Source organism: Emys orbicularis, chromosome 17, assembly GCF_028017835.1.
Source record: "Emys orbicularis isolate rEmyOrb1 chromosome 17, rEmyOrb1.hap1, whole genome shotgun sequence".
Lineage (NCBI taxonomy): Eukaryota > Metazoa > Chordata > Testudines > Emydidae > Emys > Emys orbicularis.
This window is the reverse complement of record NC_088699.1, coordinates 22,738,734-22,754,898: the sequence shown is the minus strand read 5'-3', so window position 1 is coordinate 22,754,898 and position 16,165 is coordinate 22,738,734. Positions and strand designations below refer to the sequence as shown.

Here is a 16,165-nt window from a genome sequence, read left to right as displayed (position 1 = left end):
GGCAGGGGGGTTCCAGGCCCCTCCCCAGAGGTAACTGCACAGCTAATCCTAGTCGACAGCTTTGAACTTTTGACCACCTCAGTGAACCAAGCTTGAAGGAATTCAAAGGCAATTTAGCTTAAATATAAAAATAAATTTTTATTTTCTTAAAAAATGTTTAAATATCTGTTAATTTAGGACTCGGCAGACACACACTCACACCTCTGAGTAGTAAAAAGATCTGGCAGCCAGAGTCACTCTTGGAACGTGGGGGGTCAAAGGGGCCTAGGCCTTGGGGTGTCAGCCCCTCTCCCCGAGGCACACAAGGCGTCCTCCCAGTGAGAGCTCCCCAGAGGCTGCGGGCAGTAGAGGGAATAGAAGCCCTGGCCCTCTCCCCTCCGAGCTCCAAGATACAGGGGCAGCCCCGTGAGCGCCCCCCGCTGGCTGGAAATGAGCACCCAGCCCCTGGAGCCGGGCGAAGGGAGGAGCAGGGGGCAAGAAGCAGAGTCCTAAGCGTGTCAGTTGGGGATTCTTTCCCTTTAGTGGCTTCGGGCAGGGCCAACAGCCCCGTGCAGCCCTCGGCAAGCCCGGCACTGAAGGGACGTGTGCTACACACCCCTGGCTGGGTAACAAGAGCCGGCTGAGTCTGACACAGGGAGAGAAGAGCTAGACTTGGAGCAGGGCAGGACAGCAAAGAGGCTGCCAGCCCAGGACCTAGGGAACCCTTCCAGCCCCCTGCACCCCGAGGGCCCTGTGCCCCCCCACGCCCCAGGCTGCCATCCTTTCAGTCATCACATTTAAGATACAGAGTTCACGCAGCACTAGTAGCCACACAATGATGCTACTCTCAACACCCAATTAGGCAGGGCGCATCCCCCACTAGGAGACAGCCTCCCCGCAAAATCTTTACACAGCAAATCCGGCATTACCAACATGCCGCCACTCACACGGTTCAATTCTTCCTCCAAGCTCGATTCAATGAGCGAACAAACAGGAGCAAACATACAAAGCGCACAACAGACAGGAGCATCACGATGGGCGAGGGCAGTAAGTGGCAGCGTCCCACCTCCTCTGGGCAGGGGTTCTGCTCATTCCTGGGCCAGGCAGAACATGTCTGGTGCACCAAAGGCACCACCCTCCTGCTCTTCCGGATGCAGAGGCTAGGTTACCCCTGCAATGGGCTGGGTTCCCGAGCAGAGGCAAGACGCTGAGTTGCAGGGTCTGCGTAGGAGCACGGAAAGGCAGATTGCTCACAGCGGGTCATTGGGCGCAGATGCAGGAGCTGGATGATGGTCTGTCTGGAGCACCAAGAGTTACTCCCTAACACACAGGGACTTGGGCCCATCCCACCTACTAGATTTGCCCAGGCCAGATGGCTGGCAAGCCAGTACCTGCCAGTTCAAACCAGAGGCTGGAGTCCCTTAGGAGGGGGAGAGGTGCATTTACCAGGTCATGAGATCACCGTGCAGGGAAAGGCCTCTGGAGCCAGCGAAGACACCCCCCCTCCAGGACCAGCAGCCACGAGGCAGACTGGGAACGCATCTGCCTGGAGGGAAGAGCCTCGCTTACAGCAAAGCTACAAGGGGGAATGCAGGGACACAGCAAGCGAAGGAACAGAACGCGGGTTTCCATTCAGGCAGACAGGGAACGTGCATATGGGCACCTCCCCTTGCCCCCAGCCAGCTCGCACTCCATGCACTCGGTACATGGTGGATGGGCAAGGCTGAACTGTCAGTATGGTCAGGAGAGCACAGGAGCAGCTAGATGAAGCCATGGAGAAATTACACATTGTGAGCCCTGGAGAAATAAGGGAGGAAAGGAACGCTGCTGATATGTACAGAGTTTATCCAGTCTCGGCTGTGGAACTGTTCAAGTACGAAGGGTTTGGTTTATCCTGTCCTGCGTCGGAGTCGCTGCCACCCAGAAGTGTCTCCAACCGATTTCAGAAACGAGCGCCTGACCCAAGGGCCCGGGCTCCTTGTCAGAAGGGTTACTCAGAACTCGGATATCCTTGGCTCGGGTGGCTGGGCCGGAACTAAGATCCAACAGAAGACCCAAGAGGCTACTTTTTGCGGGGGTGCTGCCTTCGCGCCTGCAGCCGCTGACGGGGCCCAGTCTTGGATCCTGCCCCGATGGAAAATGCAGGGGTTGATGGTCCTAGAGGCAAGAGAGATTGCATGAGCGACTGCCAGCCTTTACCCTGTCTGTCTGACGTGGACACTGCTACACAAGAAGCCCATTGCAGCATTAACTTCCCAGGGGCCTGTGAACGTGAGCGCGCATTATCACATTGCTAAAGTGAAGCAATGAACTCTCCTCCAGTCTAGCTCACCCCTCCACCCCCCAAACAGAGAACCGAGGTTCTGTTTCCGAGGGGGATGCGGTCCTCCCCCCGACCCAACCTTCCCCACCATCCCAGGGAGCAGGCAGGGAGGCAAAGGCTGTCTTCCAGGACTGGCTGTCAGAGATGTATTTCTAGCCATCCAACAGCCAGCCCACAGACACTCACCTCTGGGAGCCTGTCTGAAGTCAGTGCAGCCCACAGCAGGCTCTGCTTTGGAGGCAGGGCTCCTACTGACACCCCAACCACCCCCCATGTTGCAGGCCTGGGGGAAGAGGAAGCCATGAGGAAAGTCTCTTACCAAATGGAGGCCTTGCTCCTCCGAAGCCCGACCCAGGAGTGCTGGGGGTCCCGAAGGAAAGGCTGTTGCTCCCGACAGGCCCTGCTCCTGGAGCAGGCGTGGTCTGCCCAAAGGAGGGAGTGGGAGTTCCTGAAAACAACACACCACTGTCAGCCTTGGCTAGAGGAGCAGGACGCGGAGTTTGTGTCAAGGCCACAGCAGGATCGGAGCCTGTGCACTTCGGGGAAGCTTCTGCTCCAGCGTGCGGGGGTGGAGGGGTACAGCTCAGCCAGGGGAAGAAGGAGAAGATGAGAACAGACTGCACAGGTCCTACAGGAAGGGCTGGAACATCCCCACCCAGCCTCCCAACAGGCAGAGGTGATGTGCACTCCCCCAAGCCCCAGAGGGTTTCCATTTCCCCCTTTCCCAAGGCGACAACCTCCCCGCTCCCCCTGAAACACTTGAGTTCCTGGGAAAACTGACTCCTGCATCTCCCATCGACTCCCTTCCTACTTCCTGAAGCCTCCATTCAGCAGACCCATGAGACAGAACAGACTGGGATTCGCAGAGTCTGGGGGGAGCTTACTCTACTGGCTGGGGCAGAAAACCTTTGTACGTTAGAAGAGTGACCCCAGCCCACTCCTTCCCCAGTGGAGCTGAGCTATGTGGATGCAGCCCTCGCAGACACACTGCTAGAAGCCGGAGTGGTCCCCGGTCTATGCAAAGACTGGAAACGCAGTCATCTGGGATTCTCCTGATCCCAAGGAATGGCTCATGGCAGAGGGGCAAAATATCAACAGCGCCAGCCCTAAGTTTAGAGGGGTGAGGAATAAAGGGAGAATAAAGCACAGCAAGGTCACTGCCTAGATCCACTCAAGCCTCCCACTTCCTCCCCAAGCCAGCTCCAATGAGAGGCCCAGCCTTCGACCCAAGCACGGCTAAGCAGACTTTCCTCCCCTGAACCTTACCTCCAAACACAGGCTTGCTGTCAGGAGTGCCAGGCACAGCGAAGGCGAATGGCGCACTCTGGTTTTGGCCACCCAACGTGTTCTGTGTCAAGGAAGAACCAAAGGGGGTTGCTGTGCTTGCCGATCCGTTCTGTCCAGCCCCAAAATTGAATGCCACTGAGGGGGTGCCCCCGCTCAGGGCAGACGCTCCCATGGCAAAGGCACTGGCACCAGTGCTCTGCTGGTTGGACACCCCAAAGGGGAATGGAGAGGGGGTGGTTCCGCCAAATACCATGCTACCTGTACTGCTCTTTGTAGGCTGGGTGTTGGAGCCAAAACTTGATGCGGTTGAAGTGGTGGCTGTTCCAAAGGAGAACACCGATGTAGTGCCTCCAAAAGCTGGCTGGGAGCTGTTGGTGCCAAAGGAAACTTGGGTATTAGTCCCTCCGAAAACTGGCTGGGAGCTGTTCCCAAATGCCGGCGGTGCCGCGGAGGCCCCAAAGCCGAAAGCGGGGGTACTAAAGCTCGCGGGGCCAGCGGCAGGTTTGCTGGTGGGCTGCTGACTCTCCGGGGTTCCAGTGGCAAACGCAGGCTGACCAGCTGCACCAGGATACGGAGGGGGCGGTTTTGCACCTGTTCCAAAGGAACCGCCGAATGCAGCAGTGGAGGAACCAAACGACAGCGTTGACTGACTGGTGGTTGGTGGGGTAGAAGAGGTCAGATTTGTGCCCCCAAAGATACTAAAGCCAGCAGTGGTGCTGGGAGCAGCCTGTGCTGCATTCAAGGGTGCTGGGCCGAAGGTGGAGCCTGCTGGAACGCTGGTAGTGGGGGCGGTGGGGGCTGCAGGCTTTCCAAACTGGAAGACAGGAGCGGTAGGCGTGAAGCTTGCTGCTGTGCTGGGGGCGGGGTTTGGAGAGGCTCCGAACAGGAACGGCTGGGTTGCTCTGGTGGAGGTGGGCGCAGTGACAGTTGTGCTGTTGGATGCATTGGTGGCGAGTGGCACGCCAAGTCCAAAGCTGAAGGCTGGCTTTGTGGTGGCGTCAGTGGTGGCACTCAGGGTGCTGGCAGCGGTAGCTGCAGTAGTAAAGACAGCACTGGGGAGGCCGGTGAAGACAGAGGTGGTGTCTGTAGTGGAAGCTGCTGTCAGATCAGCAGCTGGGGCTGGCTGAGGTGTCTGCTTGAATGTGAAAGGAGACGCTGTTGCTATAGGTGCAGCAGCAGCTGCTAAGTTCCCAAAGACGGGCTTGAATGTGGCGGTGGTGGCGGAGGAAGACGCTGTCGAGGGAGGCACAGAGCTGGTAGATGCTGCGACTGCCAGAGAGGTGCCAGCTGCAGAGAGCGCCACGCTCTCGCTTTTTGGCAGGGTGCCAAAGATGGGTTTGAACATGGGGGTGGCTGCGGGCGCGGCGGATGCTGCCGCTGGTCCAGGCTGGCTGGCTGGCGGTGTACTCAGCATCCCAAAGAGAATGCTGGGTTTAGGGGGGGAGGGCGTCTTGGTGGGGGTCTGGCCCAGGTCAGATGAAGCAGGAATCGCCAGGTTGCTCACACTGCTGGCAGGCGGAGCAGTGGAGGAGGGAGGGGCCAAGGGAGCCAGCAAGTTTAGTGTCGGAGCAGGCTTGGAGTCAGACACAGTTGCAGGGAGTGAACCTGAATCCAGCAATACCATGGGAACTGTCAGAGGCAGCTGAGAGGTCACTGCAGCCCCAGTCGAATCTGTGGAAGAGGGAAAATCATTTACAGATGAACAGATGGCTTATTACCAGAGTTTGATTTGTGTGATGAAGGAAGTCGACTTGGTGGGCTGGGAGAGATGATCAAGTTGCCACCAAGACAGACTTACCTGGAGCAAAACCCCAGACCCAAACAGAGCACTGCTCTGCGTGACGAGGTGAGCCACCAAGTTAGAACCCTGATGGCTTCCCCTAGAGTCCCTCCTGCGCCACTCTTGTTCCACTCTGGGTTGGAGAGGTGTTATGGATGCACTAAATCAAATGCCATTTGGGATTTCCTGCACTCAGCTGTTTATAAGCTGTGTCAGGGAGAAGCAACATTGCAACTCCCAGCCGGGACTGACTAGTGACCCCCAGAGGCCATTCCCACGGCTCTCCCATCTCCCCTCACCACACTAGAGCCCCATGGAGCACTAACCTGAAAGCACAAGAGCACCCTGCCTGCTCTGCATCTTCTTCAGACTCTCCAGGAGTGACCCAGTGCCGGCGACCAGGGGGGCCGATGAAACAGATGTAGGCCCAGTAGATGTCAGTGTGAATGACACAGGCCTGGAGGCAGGGGTGGTTTCTGCAGCAGTGCTTGGGGTGGCATCTACTGCTGGGGAGCAAGAAAAACAACATGCTTAGACAGTTTGCTATTAGCAGGGCTTCCCAACTATGCAGGGGCAGCTACAGATGGAACCAGAGCCTGACGCAGTCAAGTGACATTAGGAGGACACTCCACATTCCTGAAAGGATCCAAGGACTTCACCCCCACTCCAGGATCTGGAGGACTCACATAAAAGCCCCAGGTTTGGGGGGGAGGGAGGGGGGGTAAGGGGTCATTCATGAAGTTCTCCTTAGGACCCAGAGTGGCAGAAAATCTAACTTCATTAGCCGCTGGGAGAAGGCAGCTCTCTGGGTATGATGCATGACTCACATGGTGATGTTCTCTGGCCTGTGTTACACAGGTGATCACACCAGATGACCATAATTAAGGTTAAGATTTTGTCAGGGTTATTTTTAGTAAGGTCACAGTCAATAAACAATTCATAGAAGCCCGAGGCCCGCACCGCCCAAGCCCCACGCCGCCTGGGGCTGAAGTTGCAGAGGTCACCAAAAGTCATGGAATCCGTGATGGACTCGTATCCTTAACCATAATGGTCCTTTCTGGCCTTGGACATCTATGGGATGGGTGTTTCCTTCAGTTTCTTGCTTACAGCATTAAGTTACTGTAAGTATCCTACTAACCGCACCTCCTAAATGAGAGGGGGTCCTTACCCGTCTTATCCTCCAAGACTTTGTTGAACCATTGCAGTGCTGCCTTCTTTTCTGCATCCAAGTCCTCTGCTGTGACAGCATAACCCAGCTGAGGGGGTGGGGGCTGCCAAGGGAAGAACAACAGCGTGAGCTTAGTCCCTTCCTCAAGGAGGCAGGCAGAACCCAGCCAAACTCATGGTAAAGCCACTGAGCAGCAACTGCTATAAAGCAGAGTCTGCCACTCAAATCCCTACTCCTCTGTTTTGCCCACTAATTGCACATGGTCTGGGGTTGTTTTTAGCTTGGTGCTGAGTGGGCCAGAGTATTGCCCAGGAAAGGCCCAGCAGTAAGCAGCTCCCCAGACACCAGGAGCTGGGGTTGGCTTCACTTCCCATCCCACAAAGGGCAGGTGCTCCTATCCCTAGGGCAGCCAGGTTAGGCTTCCCCCCACTCCTGGAGGACCTACAGCAGGGTATTCCACTGCCAGAGGTGCCCAGGAAGGGCTACGTGGAGGCAACGTACCAGGGTAAGCTGGTCTCCTCGGCGAGAAGAAAGCAGCTGGATCTTCCGCTTGCGTTTCCCACTGCTCCCCGATATGGACGGCGAGGTCAAGGAACTCTGCTTCTTCCGCACAGGAGTCTCCAAAGCTAGTATGGGAGGAACCAATCAAAAGTGGGGATTCCAGATGGAGGAGGGGGTCAGTTCGCACACCCTGTCATAGGAACTTGCTTACCGATGCTTTCACCGCCCTTCTGTCAGAGTGGGGGGGGGGGGGGAGGGGGGGGGGAGAGAGACTTGCCTCCAGATAACCCTGCCTCGGAGCACAGAGCCACAGACAGAGGGCCAAGCTGAGTACAGGACTCAGGATTCCTGGATGAATGGCTGGCCACACCTGCAAACTGAGGCGGCAGCTTGTGCGAAGACTCCCAGGGATGTGGAACAGACTGCTCCAGGACGTGGTCCTGCTTACATTGAAGAGCCCATTCAGTAACTCCGAGCAGCTGTCCACCATCCTCTCAAAGTGCTCCACTAACCAACAGACAAACCAGACCTGAGGTTCCTCTTCTATCACCCACACTCAGCCCCCAGTGGGGTGAAGCCTGGGAGCTGTTTAACCACTTAGGACAGCAAATGATGAACGCTGTTCAATTTAACCAGCAAGAGGAAACAGGGAGGGGCCTAGCATTGCTCAGCTTGGAACCTGGTGGAGACGCATCGTCCTGTCCCCTCTGCTGTGCCTTGTACCTACTTACCCCGTTTCTAGATCAGTCAAATCTTACGTCCAGAGAAGGTTCTCACTTTTGCCTCCTCTTACTCTCCAGCAGCCTTTCCTTTACAAGGCAGCTGCAGAGCCTGAGCCAAACCGGCATCCCCAGTGGCTTTGCAAGCCCTACCCTGTCCCCACTCACCCTTTTCTGTCTGCAGCTCCTTGTCAGATTTTACAGGGGTAGAAGTGCTGGACCAGTGAGCATCCTCCTCCCTGCAGAGACAGGAGAAAGCCCGTTAGGCCCAGTTCACACCGACGCACCACCTCTCTGAGGGCTGCAAACATTTCAGGACAGATTTAACACAACCCACGAGCCATGAATGATCATCTTGAAAGCCACAAGCAAAATACCCAACCACTGGTAAGACCAATGCCTTGAGTACAGCGCTGCCTCTAGCCCAGTTTGACAGTGCCTGGAGACAAAAGGCGAACACTCGTGCGCCACAGCTTGGGACAATGGAGAGGTCTGGCATATCAGCAAAGGAAGAATTGCACACAAACCCTCCAGCACTTTGCAGAGGCAAAGCTAACCTCAGAGCATCACTGAGGGGCCCACATTTTGCTGGCCTGTGAGTCATTTTGCTTTAGACCCAAACATTCACAGTGAATATTCTGGGAAAACAGCCTGTTTCAACATTTGTTTTACGACTGATGTGCCACACACTCTGACTGCAGACACACACACACACCCTTGCTGAAGAGGGATGAGCACTAATACTGGAAGTAGACAGGTGCCTCTGTATCCCTTGGACAGCTATGTCGGAGTCCTTAGGAGCAGCAGAGGTGGGCGTTAAGTTAACGAAATGGCAATGGGCCCTTTCTTCTCTCCCAGCCCCAGACATGGGAACAATCCAGGTCAAGGAAATGGGCAAAAGCAGCAGGTTGTGCTCAGCATGGGAAGTCACCAGCCCAGTAACCCGTATAAGCCGCAGGGCAGGCAGGACACAGTTACGGACACTAGAGAATGGAACGAGTGCAATGCCTCCTTAGGCCGCCAGCAGGAAGACAAGGGAGAGTAGAGTTAGCCAGACTTCAGGGGACAAGACAGCTTGGAAGGAAAGGGTTGGAGTGCCCCAAGGTGGGTGGCTTACACAGAGCTTAAGACTTGGGGAGAGAGAAGAGGGCAGTCCAAAACGCCTCACCAGCCCCACCTGGACATGCCTTGCCCCCTCCCGACTGGAGTCTGCACACAGGATACCACTAGAACGATACCCCCAACATCTGTTTAGACTGAATCAGCAACGAACGCGAGCTGCACTGAACTGGAAGCACAGCTTGGTTACCTGGCTTTCTTGCTAGGCCTCTCCGGTGTCTGAGAGCGGGAAGATGCCGGACTGGAGAGAGGGGAAGTATTCAGGCCACTTCTCTTCCACAGCTGGAACCCAGAGAGAGAGAGACAGACCATTAAAAGGTAATTCACACCAGGAAGCTAAATGCCCTGTGTTCCTGGCCAGCCCCACAGGCTGTATTGGTCCCCTTTGTAAGGAATAAAGCAACAATGATCTGGCTGGTGAAGAGACTAGAGCCTTAGGATATGTGTATGCTGCAATTAGACACCCCTGGCTGGCCCGTGCCAGGTGACTTGGGCTCACAGAGCTGTTTATTTGTGGTGGAGAGGTTAGGGATTGGGCTGCAACCAGAGCTCTGGGGCCTCCCACTCTGCAGGGTCCTAGAGCCTGGGCTCCACGGTCTGAGCCCGAATGTCAACACCACAATTGCCTCTTAGCTGGCGCCCTGAGAGCCTGAGTAAGCGGCACAGGCCTGCCGCAGGTTTTTCACTGCGGTGTAGACATACCCTAGACCCATGAGCACACATCGAGTTACTCTGGCAAGAGCAGGCTGTGTTCTCAGCAACACCGCACAAGATACCGTCACTCCTACCTCATTGACTGTAGCGTTTTTCCATTGAAAGGGACACATTTCAGGTGAGACTGAACCTAGGGAACATTTCCTACAGGAATCGTAACAGGAATGGCCATACTGGGTCACAGCAATGGTCCATCTAGCCCAGTATCCTGTCTTCTAACAGTGGCCAGTGCCAAATACTTCAGAGGGAATGAACAGAACATGGCAATTATCAAGTGATTCATCCCGTCGTCCAGCCCCAGTTTCTGGCAGTCAGAGGCTTAGGGATACTCAGAGCATGGGGTTGCATCCCGGACCATCTTGGCTTACAGCCACTGATGGACCTATCCTCCATGAACTTATCTAATTCCTTTTTGAACCCTGTAATAGTCTTGGCCTTCACAACATCCCTTGGCAATGAGTTCCACAGGTTGACTGCGTTGCGTGAAGAAATACTTCCTTTTGTTTGTTTTAAACATTCTACCTGTTAATTGCATTGGGTGAGGCCTGGTTCTTGTGTTATGTGAAGAGGTAAACTACACTTCCTTATTCCCTTTCTCCACACCATTCATGATCCTGTAGATCTCTATCATATTAGTCGTCTCTTTTCCAAGCTGAAAAGTCCCAGTCTTTTTAATCTCTCCTCATATGGAACCCCTAATCATTTTTGTTGCCCTTTTCTGTATCTTTTCCAAATCTAATATTTTTTTTGATGGGGAGATCAGAACTGCATGCATTATTCAATGTGTGATTTTCCCATGGATTTATTTTAAAAAGGTGTATCAGGTTTGATGCCCAGGGTCCCCTCTGGCTCAGGAGACAAGGAGGTAAAAAGAAAGAGGGTAGAACAGCAGCAGTTAAGCCCGCACAAGGATAGGCAACTAGCTAGTAAAGTTCAGTTATCTGCTCTTATAAGAACATAAGAAAGGCCCTACTGGGTCAGACCAAAGGTCCATCTAGCCCAGTATCCTGTCTTCCAACAGTGGCCAGTGCCAGGTGCCCCAGAGGGAATGAACAGAACAGGTCATCATCAAGTGATCCATCCCGTCGCTCAATCCCAGCTTCTGGCAAACAGAGGCTAGGGACACCATCCCTGCCCAACCTGGCTAATAGCCATTGATGGACCTATCCTCCATGAATTTATCTAGTTCTTTTTTGAATCTTGTGGTGGTCCTGGCCTTCACAACATCCTCTGGCAAGGAGTTCCACAGATTGACTGTGCATTGTGTGAAGAAATACTTCCTTTTGTTTGTTTTAAACCTGCTGCCTATTAATTTCATTTGGTGACCTCTAGTACTTGTGTTATGAGAAGGCGTAAATAACACTTCCTTATTTACTTTCTCCACACAAGTCATGATTTCATAGACCTCAATCACATCTCCCCTTAGCCATCTCTTTTCCAAGTCCCAGTTTTATTAATCTCTCCTCATACGGAAGCCGTTCCATACCCCTAATCATTTTTGTTGCCCTTTTCTGAACCTTTTCCAATTCCAATATATCTTTTTTGAGATGGGGCGACCACATCTGCACACAGTATTCAAGATGTGGGTGTACCATGGATTTATATAGAGGCAACATGATATTTTCTGTATTATCTATCCCTTTCTTAATTATTCCCAGCGTTCTGTTCGCTTTTTTGACAGCCGCTGCCCATTGAGTGGATGTCTTCAGAGAACTATCCATGACTCCAAGATCTCTTTCTTGAGTGGTAACAGCTAATTTAGACCCCATCATTTTATATGTATAGTTGGGATTATGCTTTCCAATGTGCATTACTTTCATTTATCAACACTGAATTTCATCTGCCATTTTGTTGCCCAGTCACCCAGTTTTGAGAGATCCCTTTGTAACTCTTCGCAATCTGCCTGGGACTTAACTATCTTGAGTAGTATCAGCTGCAAATGTTGCCACCTCACTGTTTACCCCTTTTTCCCCTTATGCTGCATCAGCAATTTTACAGTCCTGTCTGATGACAAAGGAGTCATTTCAACACTTTTTTTTTTTGGTAAATTAGCAGTTGCTTAAGAGCCCTGGATCAAAGCTGAAAATGCTGGACTCAAACATTAGCCAACTGCAGCCTGAAAGAGGGTGGCATGACAGGAGAATGGTTCTGATTTTACGTTTTGTTTTACCTAGAACAATCCAAATTGAGCACCATCCAACTGAAACTAAATCATAAGGAAATCCTAGTGTGTTCTGGTCTGTTTGAGGGGGCTCTATTCCATGACACCCCTTGGCTTTAGCCAATGCTGGAGGATGGCGAAGCACTGCCTCCTGGTGGGCATGTTGCAGACAGGCAGTGGCTACAGTTTACATTTTGCTTGAGATGCTCTGCGGAAGGTGTTTGTGCTGCATGAAGCTGGAGAAAGACTACTCAGGTTTACTGCCAGGCACCTGGCAATGCTGCCTTATTCTCATAAGGCCATGCCACCCCAAACCACCGTGTCTCCTGTGAATTCCAGGTGTTTTATTAGAAATGCTGTGACCTACCTTCGAGAGTCCCCGGGTGGAGCTGTAGGAGCTAGCGATGGCATTGCGGATGGAGCTGGGAATCCCACCAGCATATGTGTTGTTCATGGAGCTGATGGAAGAAGTACGCGATCTCTTGCTCAAGCAATCATCTAGGCACTGGGAAACGAGGGCCCTCTTCAAAGTGCCTGGCCTAGAGAAAGAGGGAGAGAAGGTTACTAATGAAGCTAAGTAAATCACTGAATTTTCAGTTTGGGGGCTGAACCAAAAAAGGTTGCTTTGATTTGAACCAAAGCTTAATTTTTTGTTTTTCTCATCAAAACAAAAAACGGAGAGTCTCATCTCAGGCGTTTGTCTCATTTCACAGAAAAATGTTTTATTCTCAGGTGTTTAGCACTTGATGTTTTGTTTAGAGATTTAACTATTAAAAAAAACAGCTTTGACTTTCAAGATTTTCCATTTTTCCTGGCTGAAACTATTCACTGAATTTAACTTAAATTCACACACAATTTTGGTGCCCTGAAAAATGTGTTTTTCAGTTAATACTATTCACCAAAACCACAGTTTTGCCCAGTTCTAATTTCATGCAATCCCCAAATCCACATGTTTTGGGAGTCTCCCACCCAGCCCCTCTCTCTGATGGGTTAGTCTGGATGTTTTTTTTGAGGGAGGGGCAGGGTTTTCAGTTTTCCTTTTTCAGCTTGTGCAACCGAGATCTTGACAAGGGGGCTGCCAGCAGCTCAGGCCAAGCTCCACTCCATACAGAGAGAATTCAGCACAGCACTGGACACCTCCCAGAGGTCTTTTCTCCCCCAGTCAGGGTGCAGAGCTTGGGTCACAGGACAGGAACCCCAGCTCTAGCCCTGCCTGCTATTTCAATAAAGTGCACTTCAGGAAGGAAATGCACAGTGCTTTTTCCTCTGGCCTCCACTCGACTGGCCAAGTCTGCAGACAAAGTTTGCCCTTTAGCAAACACTAGACCCTTTACAGTTTGACAGGCACTTACTTGGGTACCAGAGAAGCTGGGGCTCCATTGGCTACCAGAGGCTCAAACGCAGACTGCCCACTGCCACTGCTGTCATGGCGTCTACAAGAAAAAGACATGAGGAAATCCTCAGCATTCAGAAGGACCCACACAATCCAGCAATCTGAGGAAAATCTCCACTCTGAAACCAGAACTCCTACATCCCACCCATTGCCCTAACTAGACAGACATATGACCAGACAGACCGCCCCACCCATGTTTTCATCTGGAAATCAACACTGACAGAATTCTGTTTTCATGAAAACGTCCAGAAGTTTTAGTTTTTGTTCCAACGTGGAATGAAAACAAATGTCAAAACCTTGGAAGTTGCCTTGAAACAGAATCGTCATCCTCTGGTCAGTTCTACTGCTGAGCTTGACTGCATTTCTCCCAAGTGCAAGCCACACCAGGTGCTGCCCACGTGCCAGGCATAACCGCTGGCAGCACAAAGGCGGCCTCAGAGTGTTGGTACTAAGATAGGACGTAGCTGACACAAGTCACTGAGCAGTGAGCTTTCTGCCTACATAGCCAGCGGGGGAGCGTGAGGAGGTTAAGTGCTTTGAAATGGGTTACTGTTACACAGCTGTGGAGCCAATGTCAGAAAGGAGAATACAGTGTCAACATCCATGCTCACCCTCTACCACTCTTTATAGGATCATATTCATCCTGTGTCCCCCGCCACACACACCTTGGGAGGTGGGACCAGACATTCACCAGTCCAAGCAATGAGAGAGGAGAAAGCTGCATAAGCCACTACAACTCCAATTGAAAGTGTGCTCTTGCAGCAGTGGGAAAAGCAACTGGTTGCTCCCTGAAAGCCACTCATCACCCGGGCTCTCAAACTGACATCTAACAGTGGGGTCAGGAGCAGCATACAGGATGACAGACTCAAACAGTATCTCATGAGCCCAAGCTTCTCTTCTCTGGTTCTCTCGCACTCAATTCATCTGCAAGAGCCCATATAACCCAGCCCCAATGGACTTCCCCACTGCAAGCAGCCTGCAGCCTCATGGCAAGCAAGGGACAGACATGGGGAGCCACAAGACAAATTAAACCCACACATACAGAAACGGACAGAAGGAAAACAGCTGTGCTAGGGCAGTTGCAGGAGGGCTCCACCAGAAAGACGATGGCATCCACTGATTTATATCCTACTCCTTCCTAAAATCCTGGGGAAAGATACTGCTGCAGCTATGTGTCTGAGACCTAAGGTCTGGTGTTCTCGTTAACCTTAACGAATGGAAACTGGGGAATATTTTCCCCCATCATTTCTTGAAGGAAAAACACGCATGCTTTTTTTGCTCACTGAGATATATAAAGGAGATCTCAACAGATTTTAAATGGTCATGTTTTGTTTTACATCAGAAATTCAGGACACGTGTATCCCATTTCTCTCCAAAGAAAGAGGCTGACTGGAGAACTGATTGGTTTATGATAAAAATAATATGGAAGCGAGACCTGGTGAAGTGAGAGGAAGGGGTGGTTATGTTTAAATGGAAGTTAATAAACCAGACTTGAGAATCTGAGCAGTTGGAAGTGATTGTTTTAGGATTCCAACTCCTCTACCCCTTCAACCAAGTGCTGAGATAGCCTTCAATCCACACACCAGGCCTCTGTCAAAGACCTCCACCAAAGCAGGGCAGACCAGGCTTGGCATTTGAAACTTCCACGATAGAAACCCAAACAGAATGTTTTTCCTCTTCCTCAAAAGAGAAGTCTTCTAGGCTTTCTGAAGGTAATTGGAAGGGCACAGATACCAGATTGCTATTAAAGCTGGTCAGCAAGAGGAAACCAAAGTTCCGTTTCAGATTACTAGCCACACTGGAAAGGCCAGCTGTTTGTTCTCATGTTCACAGCCGGCGTGCTGCCTGTATATCCATTATGAAGATAGTGAAGCACCTGGCACATCTACAGCACTGCTTCAGACACACAAAGCTAGCACCCAGGCCCACTAACTTATTACCTTCTTTTGTTCTCCTGACCACTGGGGAAACTCTGGTCCTCCTCCTCCACAGCCCTCTTCCTGCTCTCTTTGAGGGCACTCAGTACAGTCTCCTTTGCACATGGGTCCAGGGTGCTATTGCATGACAAGGCCATTGGCGAAACCAGCTGCTCCAAGCTGCAATGTAAAGCCATGAGTTAAGGGAGAGTGAGCACCCACCTCCTCCCCATTAGTGGTGCTGCATGTGCTGAGCTCCCCTGCGCCTTGAACCCCAACAGCCCAGCACATCTGAAGACTGGCCCCCCTCTAAAGAAAGAGAAATAATCTAGGCAGCATCACCAATGCAGCTTCAGGACTAGCTTGTGACCTCATAATCCTTTCCATGGCAAGAAAGCGATGCTTGAGATGGGGATTAAAAGGTCACTACAGGGCCATGAGCTACAGACACTCCCTCAGGGAAGAGCGCATCAAGCGACCAAACGGAAGAGCGAACAACCCATTTTCCCCAAGCAGGCTACTCTCCCCTCTGCGATTAATTAAGGGGAGGTTTTACAGGGCTGTAAGTAGTGTGAAGTGATGCATAAGTGCAACCACCAGTGCGCACACTCCCTCAGTGCATCCAGAGCAAGTCACCACGCAGGAGATAGAATCTGCTTGCTACCAGTAAGTGCCGGATCTGGGAGAAGCAGGGATCTGCAGGTGAGAGGGCCCCTACTACTCTGCACAGCACTCAGTGCCTCTAACACATAAGATACAAGTGTGTTTGTGAGCACTGGCTGTACGCGTGCACCACATGTGCACCACGTGTGCAGTGGGATGCTGAAGGGCCACTGATGAAGCTGTACTCACAGTGGAGAGCGGGCCAGGTTGCTGTCCGGCCGAGCAATCTTCACTGTCACCGGGCTGTGCACCATGTTGGAGTTGCGAGCAGATAGCAGGCTTTTCCTCTGGTAGCCATCCAGGCATACCGAGGGCAGGGCCCCCAACGAGGAGTATTGGGCCTGCTGAATTGGATACCGGCGCCGAGGAGTCAGCGCAAAGGGAGTTGGTGGAGTCAGGTGATCCCTGCAGAGAAAGAACACAGGGTATAAGTGGCCGGCCA

The 16,165-nt window shown here is 52.2% G+C and overlaps 1 protein-coding gene across 2 annotated transcripts; it reads right to left on the bottom strand.

Annotated features, from left to right (window-relative positions):
- Positions 1 to 821: 821 nt before the first annotated feature.
- LOC135890729 (nuclear envelope pore membrane protein POM 121-like) lies at positions 822 to 16,008 on the bottom strand. Of its 2 annotated transcripts, none has more exons than XM_065418131.1 (12): positions 15,913 to 16,008; positions 15,085 to 15,240; positions 13,104 to 13,184; positions 12,119 to 12,290; positions 9,067 to 9,158; positions 7,926 to 7,996; positions 7,039 to 7,163; positions 6,538 to 6,640; positions 5,696 to 5,872; positions 3,569 to 5,260; positions 2,622 to 2,750; positions 822 to 2,136 (listed from the first exon to the last, which is right to left on the bottom strand). In XM_065418131.1, the coding sequence occupies exons 1-12, from the start codon at positions 15,975 to 15,977 to the stop codon at positions 2,042 to 2,044; spliced, it is 2,958 nt and encodes a 985-aa protein (XP_065274203.1). In that variant the 5' UTR covers positions 15,978 to 16,008; the 3' UTR covers positions 822 to 2,041. The 2 variants fall into 2 exon arrangements, with proteins under 2 accessions (XP_065274203.1, XP_065274204.1); XM_065418132.1 differs by having other exon boundaries at positions 5,696 to 5,875; positions 15,913 to 16,007.
- Positions 16,009 to 16,165: the final 157 nt, after the last annotated feature.

Excerpts from the sequence above, each read along its gene's own strand:
- LOC135890729 (XM_065418132.1), bottom strand. The coding sequence starts at position 15,977 with ATGGTGCACAGCCCGGTGACAGTGAAGATTGCTCGGCCGGACAGCAAC. Across the intron at positions 5,876-6,537 it reads AGTCTTGGAGGATAAGACGG|CAGTAGATGCCACCCCAAGC; the intron begins GTAAGGACCCCC and ends CTTGCTCCCCAG. Across the intron at positions 2,137-2,621 it reads AGGAGCAAGGCCTCCATTTG|GACCATCAACCCCTGCATTT; the intron begins GTAAGAGACTTT and ends TCTTGCCTCTAG.